This window comes from Schistocerca gregaria, chromosome 7, assembly GCF_023897955.1.
Source record: "Schistocerca gregaria isolate iqSchGreg1 chromosome 7, iqSchGreg1.2, whole genome shotgun sequence".
NCBI classification, from domain to species: domain Eukaryota; kingdom Metazoa; phylum Arthropoda; class Insecta; order Orthoptera; family Acrididae; genus Schistocerca; species Schistocerca gregaria.
In genome coordinates this window covers 452,680,329-452,696,935 of record NC_064926.1, presented here as the reverse complement: position 1 = coordinate 452,696,935, position 16,607 = coordinate 452,680,329, and the positions used below count along the sequence as shown (strand labels likewise).

Sequence of the window (16,607 nt, the reverse complement as noted above, 5' to 3'; positions counted from 1 at the left end):
GCCAACTCAGTATTCCACCTAAATTTCAACAGCATTGCAGAGGATCTCCTGCTGTACTGGAATAGCACCTCGCATTATGAGGGATCCTGTCTAAGAACCCAAGTTTTGTAAAAACTTCCATTCGTTGCTTCAGTCTGCATGGCTCAGTTCTCATACAATTATAATCAATGGTGACTTTAATTTACCCTCAAAATGTTGACAAAAATACATGTTTAATTTCAATCTGGAGGTATGCATAAAATAACCGAAAATGGGTTAAATGCATTATCTGAAAATTATTTTGAGCAGTTAGTTCATGAGCCCACATGAACAGTAAACGGGTGTGAACGTACACTTTACCTCGTAGCAATAAATAATCCTGAGCTAATAACAAGTGTCAAAACAGATACAGGGATCAGTGAATACAGCAAGACTGAATACTGTAACCTCCAAATATAAACAAAAAATATACCAGTTCAAAAAAGCAGATAAAAATTCACTTGACGCCTTCCTTAGACGATATCCACTCCTTTCAAATTAACAATGTAAGTGTAGACCACATGTGGCTTGAATTCAAAGAAATAGTATCAACACCAATTGAGAGATTTATACCAAATACATTAACAAATGGTGGAGGTGATCACTCTTGATACACAAAACTGGTCTGAACAATTTTACAGAAACAACAGAAACCGCATGTCAAATTCAAACGAAGACAAAATCTCCATGATTACTATCTTTTGCAGAAGCTTGAAATTTAGTGCGGAAATCAATGTGAGATGTTTATAATAAGTTTCCACAACAAAACTTTGTCTCAAAAGCTGGCAGAAAATCAGAAGAGATTCTGGTTGTATGTAAAATATGCTAGCAGCAAGACACAGACAATGCATTCTCTGTATGATAGCAATGGAAATACTATTGGAGACAGTGCAGCGAGAGCAGAGTTTCTGAACACAGCCTTTGGAAATTCCTTCACCAAAGGAGATGAAGTAATAATTCCAGAATTTGAATCAAGTAGTTAAGCAACATAAATCATTTAGTAAAAGCAAGTCTTCTGGTCCAGACTGTATACCATACTTTCACAGTATGCTCACGCAATAGCTCCATACTTAACTATCATAAACAACCCCTCAATCGATGAAAGATCTGTACTCAAAAACTGGAAAGTTGCACAGGTCACACCAATACTCAAGAAAGGTAGTAGGAGTAATCCACTAAATTACAGGCCCATATCATTAACATCAATATGCAGTAGGATTATGGAACATATACTGTGTTTGAACATTATGAATTACCTCAAAGAGAATGGTCTATCAACACACAGTCAAGGATTTAGAAAACATCATTCTTGTGAAATACAACTAGATATTTACACATGAAATGCTGAGTAGTAATGACAATGAATTTCAAATAGATTTTGTATTTCTAGATTTCTAAAAGGCTTATGACACTGTACCACAGAGGTGTCTCCTAGTGTTTGCGTGCTTATGGAATATTGTCTCAGTTATGTGAATGGATTACTGATTTTATATCAGAGAGGTCTCAGTTCATAGAATCTGACAGAAAGTCATTGAGTAAAACAGAAGTGATCTCCGGTGTTCCCCAAAGTAGTGTTATAAACCCACTGCTGTTCCGTGTCTATATGTATCATTTAGGAGGCAATCTGAGCAGCCATCTTAGGTTTTTGCAGATGATGCTGTCGTTTATCGTCTAGTAATCACAAGATCAAAACAAATTGCAAAATAATTTAGAAAAGATATCTGAATGGTGCAAAACTTGGCAATTGATCCTAAATAACGAAAAGTGTGAGGTCATTCAAATGAGTACTAACAGAAATCCGTTAAACTTCAGTTACATAAATCAGTCAAATCTAAAACGCCATCCATTCAACTAAATACCTAGGAATTGCAATTATGAACTATTTAAATTGGAAAGGACACATATAAAACGTTGTGGGGAAGGCAAACCAAAGACTGTGATTTACTGGCAGAACACTTAGAAAAGTAACAGTTCTACTAAAGTAACTCCCTACTCTACACTTGTCCATCCTTTTTTGGAGTACTGTTGTGCATTCTGGGATCCTACCCAGATATGATTAATGGAGTACATACATAAAGTTCAAAAAAGAGCTACACATTTTTGTATTATCGTGAAATAGGGTAGAGAGTGTCACTGGCATAATACAAGATTTGGGGTGGATGCCTAAAAAAAAAAAAAAAAAAAAAAAAAGGCATTTTTTGTTGTAGCAGAATCTTCTCATAAAATTTCAATCACCAACTTTCTCCATCGAATGCGAAAATATTATGTTGATGCCGACCTACATATGGAGAAACGACCATAATAATAAAATAAAGGAAATAAGAGCTTCCACGGAAAGATATAGGTGTTGGTTTTCTTCTGCACACTATTCAAGATTGAAATAATAGAGAATTATTGTGAAGGTGGTTTGATGAGCTCTCTGCCAGGCCGTTAAGTGTGATTGGGCAGAGTATGCATGTAGATGTAGGTCTCTGGAATCGTATATATTAAGCAAAACACCTATGCCTGGGTTTCAGGAAGGATCTCCTGTTTTACTTGATGCTGAGGTGCTATTCCAATGCAGTCAGAGAGCCTCTGCAACACTTCTCAAGTTTAAGGGGAATACCAAGTGGGCTGAGGTGTGAATGGGAGTTTGGATTGAGGAGGGAGGCATGCTAGGGTAGTCCATGCAATTCTGGAAAGCCAGTATATCAGAATGGCATAGTGGTAGGAGAATCTGCCTAGTGAGCAGAAGACCCGGGTTGGAATCCCAGCTTTGGTATAAATTTTCATTTGTCACTTCAGTCTGCATGTATACATCATAGATGTTTGAAATTTGACAAGGTCTCTGGAACCATGTAGTTTCATTTTACTACTCTTTTTCTTTTCTTTTGTGATCTCCTTTCATTAGTAGTGCACGTACAGCTAGTTCCATAAAATAATCAATTTCGTATTTATGCTGTGCATTGCTGAACTTTATTATTCGTGGTGCTATTTACTGACTGGTGGTAACAATAGTATATTTAGCTCATATGGAAACATTTTATTTAAAGAAAGTAATTTACAGCATCTCTTAAAATATGGGCGCGTCAAAATTCTTCTCCACTAAAAATTATTTGTTTTATGATTGAGTTTATAAGAAATCTCTGCATTTTCTCTTTCAGACAGACATTATACTTTGTAATGTAATTGGATAGATACGAAATCTACTGACCCAACGGTGGCAGGAGAACACACATGATGCCACTTGGTGAGTAAATTTCTTATCTGTCCAATTACATCATATTGTCAAAAATTGATTATTTTTGTTGTTGTAAACATCATAATTTGCACAAAAACTTGGTATTTCAAAAGTTAATTGTATTCATAATTTTTTGTGTTCCAGAAACCTAGTCTCCAAGTTACAATTCTCTATAAAATCCAGTGTTACATTTTTGTAGCCCTGATTTTTCTGTTTCCAAAAATATAGACTTCTACTAAAAGAAATGTTAGTTTACTAATTATTCCACCTGGAAAATCTCATTTTCTAGAAAATTTTTGGCAAAATTTGAGAAGAGTATAGATTAAAACTTCCCTCTAATAATATGTTACCTTTTATTTTGTCATTTTGTAATTGTACAGCTTTTGGTTGGACAAATTTACTTCACTGCCTATCATATCTTCATATTTTTCATTTTTTCTATCTTTTATGTTAATATCTATAAGTGGTGATCAAAAAGTTTCAATTTGTAGACCCTACAGCCCAGAAGCAGTATGCTGGTGATGTAAAATCACTGAGAGCATTGAGGCAATTAACCTACCAATTCACCAGGTATCCATTTGGTAAAACACCATCTCCTGCTGTGTGAAGAAGTCCATAACTGACTGCTGCACATTCTCGTCTGACACAAATCGTCAAACTTTCAAGGCCTTTTCTAAGGCACCAAAGGCGTGGTATTCACATGGACTATAGGGCGGGTACTAGAGTGTCTCCTAATTGGGCCTTCCAGCTGAGGCTGACCTCCCAGATTGACCAGTGTCTTGTGTCAAATCATGGCCAGCACAGCACTTGGTGCACCACTTCACAATGGTAGTTTTCAACAGATATGCTGCCCCACACACTTTCTTCATTCTCTGATGGAAGCCTACTGGTGACTGTCCTTCGGCATCCAAGAAAGAGATAACGGCACACTGGTCCTATTTGGATGAATTTGATTATAACATCGCCTAGTTCATGTTTACACTTTTACCGCACGCACATTGGAAAGACATGAATGCCACACTAATTCCTTGGCTACATGTCAGCACTTATGTACCAGCATCAAGGTCATGCTATGTTGCATCACTGCAGCAATGCCCTCAAACAGAAATTTTTTGATTGTCCTTCATAAAATATAACACTCCTGTATTGTACCATTTTGTAATTTCTGTAATATGCATGTCTATAAACAGGTGTTGCGCACAAAGCATCAGGCAGGTGGTATCTAGTCAGTAAGAGCATAATCTATGTCCAGTTTTCACTATGCAATGTTAAATCAGTTGTCAACCATAACTCATTGTGAAAAACTTATGTCCGTCACATTCCACGATGTAATGTTCCACGTCAGTCAATCTGTGCCTGGGAGTAACTGTGCCAAGTTCTACTCAAAACAACATGTTTAACTACAATGCCATTTGTTAATACTCATTGGGTAATAATGGCATATGTAGGTTAGCGACCTGTGATGTTAAATTGAAATAGTTCATGACAAGGTGATCATGTATAATGTTTATGAACAATAAGTATGAATTAAATGAAAGTTCATATCATCAGGTTCGTGTACCATCATTTTGCAATTGCTGCCACCTATGAAAGCAGACATGTTATATTCCAGCTCTGCTGCAATCGTTGCACAGCCTTTTATATGACTATCAACCAGTTGTCCACCAGATTGAACAGTCACTGCCCTGTGGCACAAAATGCAGCGAACATATCATGCTTGATTTCAATGGCTGCTTCAATACCCAAGCCATCTGGATCCTTCCCTCCACCACCAGTTTTTCTGAACTGTACAGATGGGACATATCCTTACAACACATTCTCTGCTCCCTAAATCATCCTGGCCTCAACCTATGGTAACACACTGTTCCCCATACCCTCCACCCAACAGTTTCCACTCCCTCTGTCCTATCACCTTCTCCATATTCTCGTCTCCCTCCCTCTTTGTGTACCACACTCTGCCAATGCACCCACCCACCTTTCCCTACTCCTCTCCTGTGTCATACCCTGTTCCTCCCCCCTCGCTGCCCCATAGCATCCTGACACTGCACCTACTGGCAAACTAGTCCTGCACACTTTGGCACACAAGCCATATACTGCTATCCCTTTCCTTTCCTGCCCCCTCCAGAATGCAGCTTCCATTCTATGTGACAGTTATACTTTGGCCCGAGCTGCCGGAGATGGCGGTCATGTGTGTGTGAGGTGTGCTCGCTTGTGTGAAGGAATGGGCGTGTGTTTCTTTTTATGATGAAGGCTGTGGTCGAAAGCTAATGCATTAAGTGTCTTTTAGTTGTTCCTGTCTGCATCGTAACATGTCATCTTTATGGTAAATAGCAATCTATCTTTTCCTCACGTTGTTGATATTCCAACCTGGAGTTTTCTGTTTACTGGAATTTTTTAGGTTTGAACTACTTCTCTAGCTTCTGTGCTAATGAAAGTAGTTTATACATGGTAAGTATAATTGTGCTGCCACCAATTGTGTATACGAAATAAACTTGTAAATAATCATCTCTGCTGTGTAGTGCACTACATTACTATAACATTCTTGCCTACAGTTGAAAGAACATGATACTAAAAGCAAAAAAGTCTCGGCAAACATGGACTCTAAATTGCATAACTTCAATACAGTGAAACAAATCTCTTGTACAGCACGCTCTCTCCTTTCGATATTTTGAGAAGTGGTAGCATTGAGCAAAACAAGAAAAAATGTTTCATAGAATGTGCTCTAAAGTGCATATCTTAAGAGCTATGAGCACTACTTCACTTTCGCTACTGTGAAACATATCTCTTTTACTGAATAAGTGCTCACAGCTCTTGCTGTATGTAACACATTTACTGATACTTTTCTGCTTGTAGTATCATGTATTTCCAACTGTATTAATTTGCGCCATTAATTATGATACACTCTGTACAAACAACACTGTAATGTTTTAACAGTCTGGCAAATAAAGGGGGGAAATATCTCACTGTTTGACATTTGTTCCTTCACAGATACGTGCTGCTCATATTGTAGCAGATGAAGCAGTTTGTTTGTGAAGACATATTTTGAAGTAATGTAAGTATCACATATTAAATAATAATTATTATTATTCCAGATATGGTTCAAAGTGCTCTGCAATGACAAGATGGGTATGTATGGCCTACAGATGTTCTAAAAATGTGAATGGTAATGGCAATTCAGTACCCTACAAAACAATGGTTTTTATTTTTTATCTGCATCTTATCCAAGCACTTTTATTATTATTATTATTATTATTATTATTATTATTATTATTGCAGAAATCTTAATAAACACCAAAATCCATACTTACACAAAACTCTTCTCATCTGACTGCAGTATTTCTCCATGATCATGACCCTCCAGCTCAGAGGAATCCTACAAAGAAGAGATGGTATTAAAAAATCCAAAGTGAAAACAATTTTAAGATAATTATTGTTTTAATAGAATACAGATATCATACCTGTAGCTCATAATCATCTGCCAGAAGACGATCTTCATCTTCATTACCAAGATCATAGTCAATATCATCTTCCAGATCATCATCTAAGAGGTTTATGTCACTGCAGACACAAAGAACCAGGATTTAGCTTACATCTGTTTCATGACTATATTTAAAATAATGTAATGCTTAAAAGCAAAAACTTTATCTATTTTATAAGTCTGGTATGACCTGAGAAAATATCTCAGGACTATGTGTGTCATACAGTTTTAGAATTATTACAACTGTATTGCCTATAACTATGAAAGTGTAAAAATATAACCAACATACACTAGCAGGATCTGTAATTAAAATAAATAAATTAATTAATTAAACAGAATGATGAGATTGTGTAGAACACCGATAAATACTGGTCTATACTGCAGTTGCAGATTAGCATGCAGTCTTACTGAACCAAACATTCACTCTCACACAGCGACTCACAACATTCTTGCAACTAGATTGTGTACCCAAGGTATATGGTATGGTATGAACATCTGAAGTGAATGGAAGATGATGCCTTGGATGATTCAAAGGATGAAAATGGTGGGCACAAGAGACCAGGGGTAAGGCCAAGAAACAAATCGCTAAAGGAGTATGCTGGATTTTTGGAGTGTTGTACTAGAAGTTATTGTTCTTTGCTGTACAGTGCTGTTTCAAAGTCTGTTGTTGGCCTTTTTTTTATTACAGAATTCTGCGAATTATACACCACTTATAAGCGAAGACTAATGTACAATCTTTTTCTTATCTTCCCAGACCTACTTGTGGATCGGCTGATGGCCTGCCTTTGTTCATTTGACATCATCCTCCTAGATTGTAATTTTTGTTGTTGGATGCAGTATTGATCAGTAGCCTGAAATTTTCCGTGTCCTGTATAATTTCTTCTGTGACATTAAGTTTTCTCAGATTCCTTTTTGTCTCTTCCTGCCATCCTGTAGTGTCATTCATTCTGCAAATATGGCAGTAAAACTTTAATCTCCTCTTCCTTACTGTGTCTGCAACTTTTTCTATGTTTCTTTATAGATCTTCATTGTTCCTATTTGTCTAGTTATTATCTTCATTCTTTTGTGGTCTTTAAGTTTTTCTGAGTATTTTCCTTCCATTCTTTTCTAGTTCTTCTTGTTCACATCTTTTATTCATTGTTGAGCATTCAGATTCATGAAGTGCTTCCACTTAATTACTTTTGCTTGATGTTTAATTTTTGCCTGGGGTGATACCAATCTTTATTGTATCAGTTTGTAGTGAGCCTATATGCAAATTCCATTTCCTTCGACCTTTCTTTACTTGTGGTATTATCTAATCCATTTGATTGTATACATTCTCCCAAATACTTAAACTTATCAATTCTTTTAATGTTTCTGTGTTGTGTTTGAATACATTTTTCTCTGTCATGTTTATGTTCAATGTATTCTGGTTTCTCATGCGATATTTGTAAGCCAATTTTAGCCACAATTTTGCAAAGTGTTTCTACCTTTACATTTGTTTGGCTTTGGAAATTATTGCCATGTCATTATCAAAAGCAAGACATTTAACCTCAAATCTTCCTCTTCCTCATTGTACAATGACTCCTTCTAGGTTTTCTCTTGTAGGTCTCTACCCTACTCTCTTATGACCTTGTCTAAGACTAGACTAAAAACAATCACTAAGAGCCCATTGCCCTGTTGAACATTTGTGTTAATCCTGAAGGATTCAGAAACTTCTGCTCTGTGCATTATCTATTTTTTTCCTGAATCCCACTTGGTACTCACCAATTGTGTGTTTCGCTTGGTCTTCTATTTTATTAGGTAGAGCTTTGGATGCAATGTTATACGAAGTAGAGATATAGCTTGGTAATTGTTGGTTTCTGTCCTGTATTCTTCGTTTCTCCCAGAAATCTGTAATAACCTCACGAATAGTTTAGCCACCCGCTTCCCTCCCAGTTTCCACATTTCAGCTAACACGTCCTGTTTTTCAGTTAGCCAATGTATTGTTGAATTTGATGCAGTGATGGCAGTTCTGAATATGGGTTTTCCTTTTGAGGCTGCCTGAAAATTAATTGGTGTGTTAGATTCCTCACAGTTTAGAAGATTTTTGAAGTATTTTGCTCATAACTCACAGTTGCTGTCATCATTGGTAATCAGTTTGCCTGTTGAATCTTTAAATTCTTTGAAAACTTTGTAGAAGACCCTAGAGTTGTTCTGTTTGAAATTTGTATCTATGTCTCTAATCATTTTTGTCATATTTCTGTTTCTCTGCTTGAATAATTCTGATGTCTGTTTTTTGATTTTAGTGACTGTGTTCCAGTCTCTTTCCTTTTTGCTGGAGTTCCATTTTTTCCAAGCAGTCAGTCTACGCTCTACTGCTTCGTCTCATTATTCCACCAAATATGTCTCTTCTATTTTTGTGGTTGTTCTCACTCTTTCGCCATTTCTATCATTGCTTCTCTAATCTCATCCTAATTTCCCATTGTCTGAAGTATGAAGCTTTTTATGAATTCATTCCTGTTGTCTGACAAATTTTTTGTCAATCTATGGACTTTTTTAATTTTGGGAGTGGTCTGAATTTATGCCTAGTCCTTTTCTGATTCACAATTTCTCTAAGATTTTGTTTGATTATTGCCATATGAACCAGTTGATATGAGCCTAAAAGTTTCTTAGGAGAAGACCAGATCGTATTTCTCCTTGGCAATTTTCTAACAAAGACTGACATTAGTTTTAAGTCGAATTGTCTGCAGAAGTTGACGAGCCTTTCCCCATTGTTACTGGTGCCTTTGTGAGCAGGAAAATTTTCTATTATTGCCTTGTATTTCTGTTCTCTGCTGATCTGTGCACTGAAGTCTCCTACAAGCAGTTTAATGTAGTGCACTGGCATCTTTGATCGGTCATTGTCTAATATTTTCGATGATGTTTGACATTTTCTGTTTTTTTTTAACATCATTGTTGGCTGGGGAATGTGACTTCATGATGGTGGATTATAAGGGAGTATTTCTTCATTTCAGGAGTGTTAGTCTGTCTTTTTGTTTCTTCTGCAATTTGTTTGGCTGTTGAACTGAATTTTGTGAGTTTTCAATTGTTTGCATGTGTGGATGCAACTGCAACATGCAGCACTTGATTGCTCGATGCTGTTATGGCTGAAGATGTGTACAATGTGATTAGATTTCTGCAACTGCTTGGTCTGGTTGCTGAATGTGTGAGGTGCCATCAATATAGCTATCTTATAATGAGAGTCTCTTCTCCTTATTCTCCTTAGACAAGGGACATCTATGTATAGAGGAGTCAGAGAGATGATGGGTGTAAATCTATTTGCAGAGGTTCCTGGTTGAATCAACCTAAGATGGCCTGGAGTAATACTGTGTTAGTGACTTAATGTTGGATTTATTACTATACACTTTGGTTGTGTGCATTTGAGACTGGTTTGTGAGACAGGTGTGTATTGTTTAATGGAGGTGGGTGTGCTGATGGTGTTTCTAAGGTGGTGGGCAGATAGACTAATCCAATAATAAAAGCAAGATGAAGGAGACAGGGAAGTCAGCAGGTAGGTATCTCTAATGCTCTGCATGCAGCAGGACATGTCCCACCCACAGCTGCCCCGCTCCTGATCCATAACAGTCAAGAGCGCCCACTATCCAACAAAGTGCAACACCCAGAACAGAAACTTGGTGCAGAACAAAGAAGGCAAACAGAATCTAAAAGCCAGTAAAATGGAGTTAAATTGCGATGAAAGAGTTGCCTGGTCAAAGGGGAAGGGTCAATGGTCGACACAGACCTAGATTATAATGGAAGATGTCCCATAAGGGCCATTCCGTGCCAAGTGGTCTAATATCGAGAAATGTCCCCACATGACCATTATGGATTTTGATTAAATTTTGTTTGAACATTCACACATGTTCTCAATGAACACTGGTAAAGTTTCAGTTTCAGAAATTGAATACTTTTGGAGATACAGCCACTTGTTTCAGACCATAGCACAGCTTTCTATAGGGCGTCCTTGAATTTTCAGCAACTTTGAGATGAGATATCTCTGTAAGTATTTGCAGGAAAGAAACAAAACTTGGCCATCTTATTCAACTTTTAGAGCTCTTTGAAGTAAAATATTAAGAAAAGGATTTCTGAGCAATTTTCATATAGATAATTTGAAGCAAAGTTGGGCGAAAAAATAGCTCTTAAAAAAATGCGAACTTTAGTTTTTTATATCTCCAAAAGTAATTGTGGGATGTACATCAAACTTTGCACACCATAACTCACCAGCACAAGGTCTTAGAATATAAAGTTTTATTCTCCTATTGCTTTCCATTATTTCACAAATCTATTGCTGAAAATGGGTATTTTTTGTCAATATTTTTTGTCAAATGTTTCAAAAAAGTATTTTCTCCAAACTCTTCTAAATTATGGTCATTAGAAAGAGCATATTCTAAATTATCTAGAAAAGTGGATTTGGTTTTGCAATGCAAGCATATAAGGCCCTACAAAGTAGCATCATCAAAGAGGCACACTGGAAGTTTGAACACATTTTTCTGGCACTCAAATTATACCTGAAACCTTTTATTATGCCTAATAAATGTTTATTAGTGCCTTGAATAATTGAAATAAAAATATCTGGTAAATAGGCAATGAGACTGTCAAAAAACGTGAAAACAATGAGAAGTAGCCCTTCTGCTTTTATCGTAAGTGTTCATCTGCATAAAACTCTAAAACTCTTCTGATTTGTAAAGAGAGAGAGAGAGAGAGAGAGAGAGAGAGAGAGAGAGAGAGAGAGAGAGAGATCATAAAGAATTTAATGAATAATAGCTTCATATTTTTTGTACTTCTCAAAATTGTAAATATTTACAAGTGAAAAGTGAAGACCTAATTTTTGGACTCAAAACATTTTTCCAAAAAAGAATCGGTTTGCTTGAATCATGCATCAAGTGATGTAAATTTTCCATTTAATACCTAGGTGTTGTAATTTTTGTCCTAAAGTTATTAGGGAAACATGTGAAATTGGTTGGTTAAACATCTAAGAGTTTTAATTTTGTATTTAATCACACTTAAATGTAGCCTACTGCCTTGGTAAATACGTAACCACTAGTTTCACAGAGAAAATTCACAAGATCCACTGTTTATACAAAATACAATGGCAACAATTACTTTAACAATCAGATTGTTTCATTATTGTGAGCCTTGTTTGAACAATCAGTATTTCAGTGGTGTGTTTGCAGCATAGTGAGTGGGTTCTCTTGACTGAGTGTGGCTTGTTATGCGATTCATAAGACCATCAAAGTTTGTAATCTAATTTACAAAAAATTGTTTTGATTGTGCCTTTTATAGCATATATCTCTCATTAGATTTTTTCATTGGTATTATACATTGTGTATAATTTCATTCAGTAGCAATTTGTCTGAAATTTAAGCAGATTATAATTTGCACTTAGAGGCCAAATACATTATTTAGTTACTGATTAGAGATGGATGCAGAAGGGAACAGCATACTGTCCTGCCCAATTGGGCAAGGATATAGTGGAACAAAGTGTCATGTCACTTTCTTTGCCAAAAAAGCTGCTTTAAAATGGTTTGCGGATTTTAGGGATGAGGAAAAAGAGTTGTTGGTCCGACGTTCTGAAGCAAAGCTGGACAATACCTCTCAAGTTTGCCTACACCATGAAGCCCTGTTATTGACACAATATGAGAGGTTACAAAAAAATGCTTCAATCCCTTTGGGAAGGTGAATCATAATGTTACGGCAGGAATTCGCACTTTTGATACTGAAACAGCTAGTAGAGCTTCTGATATGTTGAAGAAGCAGCTTGTTAATAACAAAGCCAGGTCAGAAAATTGGTCCGACTTACAGGACTACCTTAAATAAACACTTGAACGAAGCTTATCAGCCTCATCGCCACATTCTGATGAGGACTTTACACCAAAAGAAGAATTAAATAGTAGCTTATTGTCTATCAGTATTTCACCCCTGAAGAGAACAGTAAGCTACAGAGATAAGCCCCAATATGTGAAGAAGAAAATTCAAAAGCCTCAAAATGTAATTAAAAATAGAATTGTAAATGCAATGGGAGTAAACGGACAAATTGAAAATGCTAGTGAAATTAAGGAATGTGGAAACTGTGCCAACTATGCACATTTGCTGACTGAACTGAAAGCCAAGATGCAGAATGCAATTCATAAAGAACATATGCAAATTTTAACCTTGGCACCTGTAAGTTGGACAGTCAGACAAACAGCAGCTCAGTTCGGTGTGTCCGAAAGAATGGTGAAGAATGCTCGGAAGTTTAAGGCAGAGAAGGGCATTCTGGCACTTCCCCAAAATAGGCAAAACAGGAAATTACCAGCAGAAGTTGCTAGTAGAGTGCGAAATTTTTTTTAAGAGATGAGTATAGTAGGGTGTGCCCTGGAAAAAAAGATAGTCTTTCAGTTAGACTTTTAGATAGAAAGACATACATGCAGAAAAGATTGTTACTTTGCAGTTCACGGGAAATGTATGTTATCTTTGAGAATATAAATGGTCCAGAAATAGGGTTCTTTTGTTTTGTGAACTTAGACCCAAATGGTGTGTAACAGTAGGATCAGCTGGAATGCATGCAGTTTGTGTCTGTGCAATTCACCAAAATGTTGAGCTTATGCTTAGCGGAGCTGGTATATGTGAAAATTATAAGGAGATTCTCAGCAAGGCAGTTTGCAGTTTGAACTCTAAGCAGTGCATGCTACATCGCTGTGAAAAGTGTCCTGAGCCCGAAGCTATAGCATCTGAAGTTGCCAGCTATTTCCTAGATCATGAGCCACAGGAAGTTATTGTGTTAAAGCAATGGATACATACTGATCGGGCCCCACTGGACACGAAGCAAATGGTAGTGGATGAATTTATTGAAGATGTAAAAAATATATGGAGTCTTCATGCCATCATTACATTGCCAAGCATCAAAGCTTGCAACTTAAAGACCTTAAATGTCATCTGAAAGACGAAGAGCTTGTTGTCCTAATGGATTTTGCACAAAATTATTCTTTTATCATTCAGGATGCTGTGCAAGGCTTCCACTGGGACAATAGTCAAGCAACAGTTCATCCATTTGTTATCCACTTTCAGCAAAATGAGAAAGTAGAATCTTTAAGTTTTTGCATTATCAGTGATTGTTTGCGGCATGACACTATTACAGTTCACATTTTTATCAAGAAGCTCATCAAATATATAAAAGCACGGTTTGCACAGATATCCCACATTCATTATTTCAGTGATGACTCCAGTACTCAATATAGAAATTTCAAGAACTTCCTAAATTTGTGCTATCATAAGAGTGATTTTAGAATGACAGCCGAATTTATTTTTTTTTGCTACTAGGCATGGGAAATCACCTTGTGATGGGATTGGAGGTACAACAAAGCGGTTAGCACCAAGAACAAGCTTGCAACAGCCACTTAATGGGCAAATTCTTACTCTCCTAGATCTGTTTCACTTCTGCTCTGAATACATTAATGGAATTAAATTTGTTTTTGTCAGTAAAGATGAAATTGAAAAAAAAAAAAAATTGTGTCACAAGAAGAGAGGTTTAAACTTGGACAAACTGTAGCAGGCACTAGAGAAAATCATCACTTTTTACCTATTGATGAAATAACAATTCAGGTCAGCAGAGTTTCAAATGATTGTTCATCTTTTCTAGCTAAAATGGGTCACAGTAATGAAGGAGGCATATTAATGTCTTCTCTCCAACCAGGACAATATGTTGCATGCATCTATGAAAACGTGTGGTGGATTGGGAATATCTGTTAGACCTCCACAGAGCAAAGGGATGCATTAACAAACTATATGCACCCACATGGTCCAGCAAATTCATTTTATTGGCCATGAAGAAGTGACAAGTGCTGGGTTCCGGAACACCACATTATTGCAGTTATTCCAGTTATTCCGGCTCCATCAGTAAATTCGTCTGGCCAGCAATACACCATTCCTCTTGATATTCATCAGAAAATTAATGTAGCATATCAAAAATTGAAATAAGTTAGGGGAAACAATCTAAGGAACCCAGAGGGCACTTAAATAATTTTACTATCAGGCTTGGGAACCTGGGTAAAGAAACCCTTATCAGGCTTGGGATCCTGTGGTAAAGAAACCCACCCGTGACTGTTGTTGTTAAGCTATCGGGCGTGGCCCCTATGGCAATGGGAATGCTGGCTTTATCAGATGAAGTGAAACTGGCAGTGGTTAAGCCACCATGCACCATAGCAACTCATTTGTACAATTCTATTACATTAATAAGCTGGTGTTGTTCATTAAACAGGCACCTAATAATTAGATGATTATCCAAATAAATTTTATGATTTACATTCATTCTTCATAATAATAATTGTGTGTGTGTGTGTGTGTGTGTGTGTGTGTGTGAGAGAGAGAGAGAGAGAGAGAGAGAGAGAGAGAGAGAGAGAGAGAGAGAGAGAGAGAGAGAGAGAGAGTTGGAGGGGGGGAGGTGACAATTAAGAAATAATGTTGTTTCTATTTTTATTCTTTTGCCATTCGGACTTAAGCTAGGTCCTATCCTTCAGAACTTCTTATTTCAATTATCCCAGACATTAATAAACATGTATAAGGCAAAATAAAATATTTTAGGTATAATTTGAGTGTCAGAAAATTGTGTTCAAACTTCCAGTGTGCCTCTTTGATGATGCTACTTTTTAGGGCCTTATATGCTTGCATTGCAAAACCAAATCCACTTTTCTAGATAGTTTAGCATATGCTCTTTCTAATTACCATAGTTTAGAAGAGTTCGGAGAAAACACTTTTTTGAAAAATTTGACTAAAAATACCTATTTTCAGTACTTTTTGAAAAATCGTCAACTTTACCCTAGATTTGTGAAATAATGGAAAGCAATAGGAGAATGAAATTTTATATTCTAAGGCCTTGTGCTGGTGAGTTATGGTTTGCAAAGTTTCATGTACATCCCACAATTACTTTTGGAGATATAAAAAACTAAAGTTCGCATTTTTTTAAGAGCTATTTTTTCGCCCAACTTTGCTTCAAATTATCTATGTGAAAATTGCTCAGAAATCCTTTTCTTAATATTTTACTTTAAAGAGCTCTAAAAGTTGAATAAGATGGCCAAGTTTTGTTTCTTTCCTGCAAATACTTACAGAGATATCTCATCTCAAAGTTGCTGAAAATTCAAGGACACCCTATAGAAAGCTGTGCTATGGTCTGAAACAAGTGGCTGTATCTCCGAAAGTATTCAATTTCTGAAACTGAAACTTTACCAGTGTTCATTGAGAACATGTGTGAATGTTCATACAAAATTTCATCAAATTCCATGAGGGTCATGTGGGAGCCTCTAGACCACTTGGCATGGAATGACCCGTATACCTAACTACTCTGCCCCTGTTCTGGAGGTAGATTAAAACCTTTTAACTGAGAATAAAAATCATGGAGCAAACAGAACCAGTTCAACCATCTGTGAATCATCTACCAACATTAGTTGCAATGATTCCAGAAATCCATACTTACAAGGGAAACTCGCCATCGCGCCCCCGTCACATTTAATGGTACTAGGCCTCAATGGACAGCCCATCAAAAACTGAACATAGATCAAGCATGAAAACACGAAGAATGGAACAAAAAAAGGAAACTAGAAACAGTGAACAGTCCAAGAACAACAAGTACAATAGAAAGCAGCCAGGATTAGAAATGGAGTCGTCATTAAGTGGTAATGCTGTTGAATTGCCAAGCGGGTGACCTGTGTTAAAACCTCCTCGTGCCAACCCTCCCCCCTCTAATGTTCGTTTTCTTTAAAGTTGTGTCCATTTCGTGGTATAATGTCCATTTGCAACAGCAAGGTGTAAGACCGTTGATTCTGCACAAGTACTCTATTAGCAGCCAAAAGGAAGTGGCTTTCGAATGGGAACTGCAAACATTTGATAACTAGGCGACAAGCCAACCAAATCCTCCAC

General features: G+C 36.8%; 1 protein-coding gene across 2 annotated transcripts in view; it reads right to left on the bottom strand.

Annotated features, from left to right (window-relative positions):
- LOC126282197 (RNA-binding protein 33-like) overlaps window positions 1-16,607 on the bottom strand; it is a 225,594-nt gene that overhangs the window by 189,110 nt on the left and 19,877 nt on the right. For both annotated transcript variants that reach the window (XR_007551347.1, XM_049981730.1), the window contains exons 2-3: window positions 6,697-6,796; window positions 6,547-6,611 (exon numbers count right to left, since the gene is read on the bottom strand). Coding sequence is in view for 1 of the 2 variants with exons in the window: in XM_049981730.1 (XP_049837687.1) it covers window positions 6,547-6,611; window positions 6,697-6,796 (165 nt within the window). In the remaining variant the exon portion in view is untranslated. The remainder of the gene's footprint in view (window positions 1-6,546; window positions 6,612-6,696; window positions 6,797-16,607) is intronic.